General features: G+C 35.8%; 2 protein-coding genes across 2 annotated transcripts; one reads left to right on the forward strand and one right to left on the reverse strand.

The window, feature by feature from the left end:
• The first annotated feature begins 1,028 nt into the window (after positions 1 to 1,028).
• LOC113276351 (TORTIFOLIA1-like protein 4) lies at positions 1,029 to 3,517 on the forward strand. The gene is made up of 4 exons (XM_026525943.1): positions 1,029 to 2,116; positions 2,205 to 2,316; positions 2,510 to 3,033; positions 3,163 to 3,517. Exons 1-4 carry the CDS (start codon positions 1,301 to 1,303, stop codon positions 3,355 to 3,357), a joined length of 1,647 nt encoding a protein of 548 aa, XP_026381728.1. The 5' UTR covers positions 1,029 to 1,300; the 3' UTR covers positions 3,358 to 3,517.
• Positions 3,518 to 4,399: 882 nt separating this feature from the next.
• Positions 4,400 to 7,573, reverse strand: LOC113276352. The gene is made up of 4 exons (XM_026525944.1): positions 7,489 to 7,573; positions 7,150 to 7,326; positions 5,047 to 6,258; positions 4,400 to 4,825 (listed from the first exon to the last, which is right to left on the reverse strand). The coding sequence occupies exons 1-4, from the start codon at positions 7,501 to 7,503 to the stop codon at positions 4,796 to 4,798; spliced, it is 1,434 nt and encodes a 477-aa protein (XP_026381729.1). The 5' UTR covers positions 7,504 to 7,573; the 3' UTR covers positions 4,400 to 4,795.
• Between the last annotated feature and the right edge of the window lie 3,043 nt (positions 7,574 to 10,616).

Consider the following 10,616-nt stretch of genomic DNA (forward strand, 5'->3'; position numbering starts at 1 on the left):
AATTATTATTCTTTCTATTCGTAGTTAAAGCATAATAGTCTTTAGAATGAACCAACCAATAACAAAAGGATATATATGGGTGCACAAATTTGGGAGTGCACAAATTTATATTATGTATAAATTGTGTAAACCTAACTTAATTCATTGTATATAATATACCAAAAGTAGTCGAGAGTTTTTCTTATACCTGAACACTCCCAAGATTCCAAGTTACATATTTGTGGAATATCTACATTTATAACAACCTCCATATAAGAGGAGGCGTCATATAAGAATACTTTTTATGTTTATTTTTTTGATCAGTTGAGTAATTTTCTGTAATCCCAAAGGTTGTTCTTAAAGTGAGTGTTATGATTGAAGAATTCCTCCAAGTTCCATGACAGCTCAACACTTGGATCAGGTATATATGCAAGTCCAAGTCTACTGACGGAAGGTAAAATGAACTCCAAAATGCCAAGCCGAATTGCTTTGAGCGCCATTTCAAATTGCGTTCAATCTTAGCTCACAAAATCGACGGTTAAAAAGGAATAATCCTTTAGAAACAAAATCAACCACAAGATTGAGCACGGTTCAGAATGGCTCTCAACGAAATTCAAATTGCGTTTTAGCGTGTAACCTATCTTCAATAAAATCTTGGAACATATCTTGAAAAAGAATATGAATAACACCAGCTTGAAAGTCATTAAATTTGACACTCCACCCATTTTCCAAGCTCGAATTAACTTGGATTTCATCATTAGATTCGCTTTTACATATAAATTACACTGTTGTAACTTGACGTCCAACAAATGGTTTGTGCTGAAAAAGATTTTCATGACTCGGAATGGCACAAGCCATTCTAATAATTCCTAAGGGAGGATTTTTGTATATTTTGTTTTTGAATTAATTTGTCAGGAAAACAATAATATTAAAAAGAATTAACAGAATATCCAGCTAGTGATATCGTTAGGATGTAACTCGGACAAAAAAATTATTTGATAATTAAAAATAAAAAAATAGTAAAAGAATAGAAAAAGTGAAATATAGAAGCTTGCCTTAATAAATTAAACAAAATTAAAAACGGAAACTTGCTAAACTACTTTCCCTCGTTTTGTAATATAAAGTTTGGAAAGCAGACACTTCTTCAATTTAAGAGAGAGACACCCGAACAAGAAAAACTCAACCATATTATGTTGTGGGAAGAAAAACAAGCGTCGCCACCACTTCCTCTGTAGAATAGTTCACCAGAATCTTACACACACATAAACCCCCTCTCCCGCAACCGCCACCGCCACCGCCACCATCCCAATCACAACCAGCAATGGCTTTACCAAAACGATCCACGCAAACACAAAACCAAACCGCGTCGACTCAGAATCTAAAGCAACGAGTCATTACATGCTTAAACAAATTATCAGATAGAGATACCCAAACAATAGCAACAGCAGAGTTAGAATCAATAGCAAGAAACCTGAGTCATGAATCATTCTTACCGTTTTTGAATTGTATTTACGACACCGATTCATCAGAAAAAACACCTGTTCGTAAACAATGTGTGAAAATTCTGGGATTTTTATCAGAAACTCATGGTGATTCATTAAACCCATTCGTAAACAAGATGGTTTTAAACATTATAAAGAGATTACGTGACTCAGATACTGCTGTTAGATTAGCTTGTGTTGATTCGATCTCAGCTATGGTGAATCAGATTGAAAACGTTCCTTTTACAAGCTTCACGAAACCGCTAATGGAAGCGATTCAATTTGAACAGGATTACAGTATCCAAATAGGTGCAGCCCTTTGTTTGAGTTCAGTAATTGAAGGCTCTAATGATCCTGAGTTAGTGCAATTGAGAAGAGTTTTACCTAAATTGATTAAGTTACTGAAAAGTGATAGTTTTAAAGCGAAACCAGCTTTAATAACTTTGATTGGAAGCATTATTGGTGTTGGTGGAATTGTGAGTAATGTTTTGGAAAATTTAATTCCTTGTTTGATTGAGTTTTTAAGTAATGAAGATTGGAATACTAGAAAAGCTGCTGCTGAAACTTTTTCCAAATTAGGTGTTAAAGAAAAAGATATCTTGGTTGAGTTTAAATCTCCTTGTCTTAATGCTTTTGAGAGTAGAAGATTCGATAAGGTAAGTAAGAAATAATCAATTTTCTTCTGTTTTTATGAGAATTTTTTCATCGAGTTTGTTGAAATCTGTTTTTTACTTGTTGGTACAGGTTAAGGTTGTTAGGGACAGGATGAATGAGATGATTGAAGTTTGGAAAGACATTCCTGAATGCGTTAATGAGATTTCATCGCCTTCGTTGTCAAAATCTTCATCGTCAACTGGTAAGAATTTGAAGCATCGTAGCCTAGGAACTTGGTGTTGTTAGGAGATGTCCAAGCTTATTAGGCACCACATACATATGTGGTTTACATCGCGCCACATACTCCAACACAGTTTTCATCTTTTTTCTCTTCCAAATTTTCTAGTGGTGTATTTTCAATTTAATTGACCGAGTTTTTTATTGTACTGTGACAGAGAATTTTAGTTCCAGAAGTTCTAGTACCATTACAACCGATGAATCTCACCGGGGTAGTAGGAAGAAATCATCTCCAATAAGTAAATCTCCTCCACGTGATTCTCCGTCTACGACGACCACGACTGCCAGGAAAAAGAGTAATAATGATGTGAAATCTAGTCCAGTTCTGTTTCGTAAATTGGATTTTAATAATAAAATGGTCGATGATCAAAATGCATCTTCTACTGAGGAGGAACTTAGTGAGATAAATTTGGGTAGTCGGGAATTGATTGAAGAGAAAATTATTGGTTGCCTAAAGGTTCAGAACAAACGAGTTCCATTGAGTAACAAGAGTGGCATGGACAAGGCCGGTTCTCGCGTGTTTGCAGTGCAGGAGGAGGATAATTCAGAGTCTAAAGCTTCTGTCAGTTGCGTCACAAAGGAGTTGGACGACAACGAAAAAGACAATGAGGAAATATTGTTGATTAGGAAGCAGCTTCTTCATATAGAGAATCAACAATCCAATCTTTTTGATATCCTACAGGTATGCACTTGACATCTTCTCTTTACTTTTTCTAGTATTCTCTTGACATCCTACTAGTTTGTTCAACTAACCATACCTGACATGTAAACAAGATAATGTTTTGCTAACTTCTTGTGTTCTTGATTTCAGAGATTCATTGGAAGCTCCAGGAATGGTATTAAATCTCTTGAAACGCGTGTACTTGGTTTAGAAATGGCACTGGACGGTATCTCATACGACTTAGCGATGTCCTCAAGAAGGGTGCCAGATGGTGAATGTTGGTCCGGTAGATTTGGAATCCAGTCCCCGTTGTTTCAAGACGATTACAGAAGATATGAAGAGTGACTGAGTGAGCATAATTTGTGTACACACAATGTTTTTACTATTAGAGAGAGCATTTTTTATTACCCACATGTAATCATATTTCAGAGTAATTTTTTCGAAACCAAAACAATAAGGAACATCGCAAGTCTAATTTGATCCCAGCTTGGCAAGTTAACAGTTAGTATTGAATCTTATATCTTACAATCTTTACTAGTTGCTCTAGAACCACCCACATGATCCATCATTGAAGGACCCATCGGTATAAATCACACCACCTCATCATGTTTTGAGTATAACCAAGTACAAACCTTTTCCCTCCTCCTGCATATTCTAATTGCAAGCCACATTCCATGTATCTTGAAAATGCAGGATTGTCTTCGACATTAATCTGTCTATCTTTGGATTGGTCAAATCCGAAACAATATGCTCGGGAGTTCCTCTTTTTAAGTTTCAATCTCAACGTCCATTGAAACTATTTAATGATAGCTTCTTTAGAGCGGCAATATTGTTAAACCACTTGGAAGAAGCAACACACAGCTGCAATTCCTCAGTCCAGGTTGGCTTCATTGATCTTGCATAACCAAGTTGAACAAGATACGTTCCAGATCTCTCCTGAAAATCTGCATTTCTGGAAAAAGCTGATCTTCATCTTCCATCTCCATACTCCAAAGAATACATTTAGTGGAGCATGTACCCGTCCAGTCAGCAACTTATGCCGAAGACTAGATAACTGATTCACATCTAGTTTTATGGATACCTCGAGCTAAAAGTTGTTACTTAGACCTCTATACTTTTTGTCTGCCCTTAAAAGGATTGTTCAACTCTGAAGGATGTTAATTATCTACACAGTAAGTACATTTTAAATGGGCCAAAAATTTCAATGTGTTGTAACGCTGGTGATGACATACAACCACAACATAGTCAAAACTTGTATTATTTCGATTTTGTGCGACAACTTCCAGTTGCTGCTTTGCTCAAGTTGGCGAACAAGAATGCAAACAACCAATATCAAAAGGTTATCAAGCTCAAGATTATTTGAACAAAATAGGACTCATTTGCATGCTTCAGTGGACTCTGCTAAGAGTCATAATGATATTCAGATACTTTAACTTTTTACAATTGTCCACGTGGTAACAACACGATGACGATTAATGCCAATGCTTCATCTCCAATCTATCATAAGATACAACAGTAACTCAAGACAAACAGAAGGGATATGAGATAACTATAAAGAGTCAAGTTACAGAATAAAGAATGAGTCCACCGCAGCTTATTGCATAGTATATGCTTACATTATTACTTGAATATGACAGACTTGATTTTACAAGCGTCGACCATTCTTATAAAAAGAGGCATCCTTGTGATACCAAATCCTGCAATGGGGGTTGTTTCTCATTCGCAGCTTTCACGAAGCTTTCTTCTATTTGGTTTTCGAAACAGCCAGTTCTAAAGACTATAATCACCATCTCTTCTCAGACAAAGAAATGAGCTGTCCAATACAAAGAAACAAAAGATTAGAAGACAAGACTGGTTTGTTTGGAATGAACAATGTGTTCAGCGTCCTTATATGTACGTGGGTTTGCTGATATGCAAACGCCAACACTAAAACTTTTCTCCAATAAAACGCAGAACACAAAGAAGCAACATATTTTGGCTTGAAAAAAAGAAAGAGATCGAAATAGAAATGCAAAAAAGATCATTTCCACAAACCTGACGAGCAACTTGGGCCAGTCGTCGACTATCCCGAGAAGAGTCATTGAGCGGTTTTTGAGGTTCTGGATCACTGTTTTGATTCTCCCCAGACCTTCTTTTTGTAGTGTTCTTCATTTCAACAGATGATGCCCCTTTGTCAGGGCTAGTCAAGGATTCCTTCTTTCGCTTACGCGTAAACGTATATTTGAGTAACTTATCATCTGTACTTTTAGTCAATTCACATTTTTTAGCATCATTGAAATTAGAATCCATCAACGAGACACCAACTTCCATAGGTTGTTCACAATCTGAAACCCTGGAGCTCTCTTCAACTACATTGTAACTAACCAGTGATGCATCTGTCAACTCCCTGTCTTTGACAGCAACCAGAACTTCACACGGCTTATTCTCAGTGCCATCTTCACATTCTGAGGATGAAATAATGCTGGTTGAAGTTAAGGAGGATACGGCAAACAAGGGTGACTTGGACTTTCTTTTTCCCCTTTCGCCAATCATCTTTGGTAACCCTTTACCCAATTCAACCATACCATTGGGATTTGAGCAACGAGCAATTTTAGATGATGCTTCCCTAGATTTCTTATATTTATTGGAAATAACTTCGATAACACTGTACTTAGATCTTCTTTTTCTACACGATCTTCGTAAAAAATTATTCACTTGACCATTGGATTTAGTAAGCTTCTTCTCGTTGAAACCCATGTTTTCATTCATAGGCGTGGCTACACCACAGTTTCCATCAACAGCACCATCCTCTTTAATAGGATCTGTAAACTGAGGATCTGCTAGCCCTGGAGTAGACACATTTCTCTTTTTTAACTTCCGTTCAAATGCACGAATTCTTTGAGTACAACCATTTTTGTACAGTTCAGGCTTTTTGCTTCTCATTATTAAAGAGGCTAAATCAGTGTTGTCATCGAATAGTTCCAAATCTCTCGTGACTTGTGCAGTTGGTTCCGTAGAATCTTCACGAATGGAACAACAGTTATCACCTGTATTTTCCAGATTCATAACTGCATTACTAGTGCCAGGAGATACTGGTAACTCACTAGCAGGCTGCATCGATTTGTTCTTTACCTCCTCCAATGCAACCTGTGCTCCTTTCAACTCTACTCTTAGGTCTCTTTCAACAGCCTTTGCTTCATTTAACTGAGCTTCCAGCTCTTTGATCCTTTTTCTTTGATTCACGGATTCAGTTTCAATTTGAGCAACCTATACAAAACATTTGCATTATTAGTAGAAATTCTTTAAGGAAATGTAGGAATAACCAAACATGTCAGTTGTAGCAAGGCAGAAAGGTAAAGCTTCCACTGCCTCAACTCGTGAGTAGAGAATGTGATCAACAAAATCGGTAGTTTGTTTACATGATACTAGAAGGAAGTAACTCCACAATCATAATTTCTTTCGTACTATTTTAACTTCTCAAGATAGTCATGTCTCCAATCAGTAATTCAATCAGCTCTAAATGTCAAGTTAAGCTCATTAGTGAAGAAAGAAACAAAAAGATGCAAACAAAATGCAAGTACTCAAAAAAAAAAAATTACCAATGTGGATCTCAAGCGTAAACACTAAGGAGAAGAAGATTCAGTAATGATAAGAAACTAGAGTACAAACAGTGACCCAACAGGGAGAAATAAATCACTGGAATCACCTAAGATATGCCTCCATAGAACCCAAAGAACTCAAACAGCACTGTAACTCTCACAAATTCTAAACCCTTGATCGAATCAATCATATTTGGTGAAAACCGTCGGGCTATTAGAAAAGGGAGCAATTCAAATTCCCTGAAAAAGAAACTTCGTACCAATGCGAACTCAACAGAATCACTTGTGACAACAGATAAAACCCGAAAGTTAATAGAACTCGAACACATCAATAACTGTAAAGCAAAAGAACTATACACACTAACAGATACATCAATCCAATCCCATTACAATCTAAACAAAAGTTAATTCAGTTCATCATCATAAAACAATCAAGAAATACCTAAATTCCTCAAAAAGAAGGACCCTTTGTATCGAAATTCCAAGGAAACAAACAAGAACGTTTCAAGAGACCCAATGAAAACCCATTTCAGAACCCAAACGAAATCAAACCCATTACCTTAGAATCAGACATTTGTTTGAGTCTAAGAAGCATATTAAGTGCTTCATCTTTAGCACTAAAAACTTGTTGTTGAAAACCGATAGCTTTTCTTTCTGCAATCATAATTCTAGTAGCCGCCTCTTTTGCTGTGTTCAGAATTATATCTGCATAAGCTTTCTTTAAAGCCTCCATTTTCTGCAAAATTTAGATTAAAAAAACCTAAGATCAAAACAATACCCCATTACCAAAAACCTGAAAATCCAATCTTTCAAATGAGTTAAAGTTATCAAATTGAAGCATTTCGAGTGAAATAAAAAGTTATTGAGAATTTGATCGGTTGTTGGATTCTGTATGTACCTCAACTTCTTCCATTGTTGATGAATGGGTTTGGGTTTCGACTTAGGTTGTGCAGCGAGAGTAAGAGAGATTGTCTTTGTTTTTCTATTATGCCTTGCAAAATGTCTATTCTGTTATGAACTGAAAATTCCGTTTCAGATTACATGTTTACCCTTTATTTTGGTTGGAATTACGGTGTTGACACTACCGGTTGAGTTAGGTTTTACCAGTTTTGACTATAAAACGCGCCATGAATGTGTTTGACTCGAGGTAACGACTTTGAATTTTAGTATGTTTCTCATGCTGGCCTTGGTTTGGAGTTTTAATCGCTGGATTTCCGTCTGGGTCTTATAATGCACCCTATGCACGAAGGCAATCTTGGGAGAAGGATCATGAGATTCTTTAACAGGTAGACATATGGTGGTTTGTGTTGTGTCCACTGTCAAGTGGCACGGTTAACAACAAGTTGCCAAGAAAATAACCATTCGGATTTCTAATATTTGCCAAGAAAATAACTTCTTAGGACATCGCAGTCCAAGAAGGAAAATTTGGTTTTGGCATTTGCTAAAGGATTCTAGTTTTTGTAACCCCTCGGTCTCCTAAATGCACTTTTTTGACTTCTTTTCTGGCATTTGACCAAGTTAGTGATGAGTGAGAAAAAGATTTTCCAATTAAATTTTTGATTTATTATCGAGGAAATAAATTTTTTTATTATGGATTTATAGATGATTATAACTATCTTGATCAAAACATTGTTAAATAAAGTTTTGGAAACTTAAAGTAAAACAAAAGTTTTGGAGTATTCGAGAGTTTTCTGAAAATAAGTAAAAAGAAATTAGCTTTGGAAAAGGTGAAGCTCGCGTGATTTATAGACCACTACCGAAACATATATATGCACTCCACATGTAAAATGCGTGTACACATAGAAGTTTCCAAATAGTTTATGGTAAAAACGGGAGGGTACCAAGTACACTGCCAACCTTTTCGTTTTAATCTAAGACAATGTTTGGAAGCTATAATCTGGACTTAAAGAGAACCGAAAAAAGAGTAGCATCAAAGTCATAAAAACACAACTCTGCACAATCGTTTTTTCTTTTTTATTCTCCTTCTTTTCCAGAAATCAATTCTTAGATTGAATCTTCTGTGAAATCCACGACTTCCTGCCCAGATCTTCATCATACCTAAAGATCTGGGCAATATTCAGTATTTAATGTATATATTCTAATATTTAGTATCAATAAATCAAATCGTGGTATTAAACGATTTGCTTTGGGTTTTCTTTTTGTATGTATAATAATTCTTATGAGTTATTCATCCGAACAAGATTAATCTCTGTATGCTTTTATTCTGGATGGAGTTTCATACGTTTGTTGTAATCGTGTCAAATCTATTATTGGGGGCGATTCACTTCAACACGACGGGATTTTCTATTCTCTTGAAAATCCATGGCTGACGGTGGTGATCGTTATGACGATGTTCTGTGCATATTATTCTGTTGGGACACTTTAATTTTAATGAAGGAGAAGATAAACCAAAATGGCGAAATCTTAATCTAGAAGCCATTGATCGAATTTTAGATAGTGGTAAATAGAGTTGTCGTTCACTCGGACTAGATGAGATTGATTTTAAGTTTTAATAAAAGAAAATACTAAAAATAAGGAAAATATATACAAAAATGGTGATAAGATGAAGAGATGACCGGACTCGGGATTCCACTGCTTTTCATGTTCATGGGTTCATAAATTAATCCTAGACATTTATAGCTCAAAACAAAAGAAACAATAACTTTATCCTTTGCCAAAGTAGATTTCGTAAAACATTAGTTGTAAGTTGTGAGCATGACGCATCAAAAGTAATTAAAACCAAGCATGCGACATCAAACAAAATAACAAATAATTAATAGAAATCATAAAACCATTAAATTCTATGCAAATAGTTATAAAAGAATTATTTTAATTACCACATGAACGAAAAACAGCCTCCTCCGTCGCCCCAGTGATGGATTTAGCACCTCATGTTGTAGACACTCTCAAAAGATTATTTTATGGCTCGAAAAGTGCTTATAATGCTGACAATGAAGAGAAATAACAAAAGCAGCGAGTTTCTTTTCTCTCCCCGACTCCCCCCAAATGTGCTCTCTAGCTCTCTATTTATACACACAAATATACATCACTCAAATATATTCTTCCATAACTCCAAAATCTTCTTCTTTTTAATTAAAGATATCTTGAAGAATTTTTCCTTCTCTTTATTCTATATATGTCTTTACTAAATCCATATCTTCTTTAATTCGCAGAATAAAATCCAAGATAAAATCTTCTAAGGATATATTTCTTGTTTAATACAAGATAACTTCCTTTTTCTTCAAAACTTCATGTTTGTAAGGCAAGAAGATATTATTATCTTAAAGATAATAAATCCTTTACTGTTGAAACCAAATTTCCCGCCAATTTTTCGTTTCAAATCAAGGAAGAAGATGGAGCCCCCTTAACCAGTAATGGGGTGCGATTAGTAGTTGGCTCCCTGGGGTGCCCCTTATCCAAAACTGAGAGTCCGAATAACATGTGTCCTCTGGGTGCCTATACCAACTTTTCGAGCCGAATTTTCCAAAAATGTTTATTTTCCAAAAAATACCTACAAACACATAAAACACTATAATAAGTAGAAAATCGAGTACCAACAATACTGAAAATTGAGGACAATTCGGTCACAAAAATGTGTCTATCAAATACCCCCAAACTTATTATTTCCTAGTCCTCGAGAAAATCTAATCTAGAAAAATAAAAATGACTACACTTAGCACGTGCAGCAAGCCGTTAAACCGCTAGGTGGCTCTAGCGGCGGAGTGTTGTCTCCGAAGGGTTTACCAGAGGTGTACCCACAAAACCATTACTCCAGACCCTAGCTATCTATGCAGAACCTTGGAAGGCACTAAAGAATCTCCTTGGTTGGCATACAAACATTGACTATATGAGGAAGTACCCTGATGCGAATTTCCAATTGTTGTACACGAGTTTGCACTCAGCATACTATAATTCATATATAAGTGACAAAGCTCTACTCAGATAGTTTCTAGACATCATAACCGGAGTCAACCAATCATATGGAAAGATTAAGAAGATGGATAAAGAGAAAAATAGATGGTTAAA

Source organism: Papaver somniferum, chromosome 4, assembly GCF_003573695.1.
Source record: "Papaver somniferum cultivar HN1 chromosome 4, ASM357369v1, whole genome shotgun sequence".
NCBI classification, from domain to species: Eukaryota; Viridiplantae; Streptophyta; class Magnoliopsida; order Ranunculales; family Papaveraceae; genus Papaver; species Papaver somniferum.

What these genes read in the sequence shown, in the direction of transcription:
- LOC113276351 (XM_026525943.1), top strand. Translation starts at nt 1,301, where the DNA reads ATGGCTTTACCAAAACGATCCACGCAAACACAAAACCAAACCGCGTCG. An exon ending in AAAATCTTCATCGTCAACTG is followed by an intron (nt 2,317 to 2,509) that starts GTAAGAATTTGA and finishes GTACTGTGACAG; the next exon opens with AGAATTTTAGTTCCAGAAGT. An exon ending in ATCTTTTTGATATCCTACAG is followed by an intron (nt 3,034 to 3,162) that starts GTATGCACTTGA and finishes TCTTGATTTCAG; the next exon opens with AGATTCATTGGAAGCTCCAG.
- LOC113276352 (XM_026525944.1), bottom strand. An exon ending in AACAAATGTCTGATTCTAAG is followed by an intron (nt 6,259 to 7,149) that starts GTAATGGGTTTG and finishes TGTTTTGTATAG; the next exon opens with GTTGCTCAAATTGAAACTGA. An exon ending in TGGCCCAAGTTGCTCGTCAG is followed by an intron (nt 4,826 to 5,046) that starts GTTTGTGGAAAT and finishes TGTATTGGACAG; the next exon opens with CTCATTTCTTTGTCTGAGAA.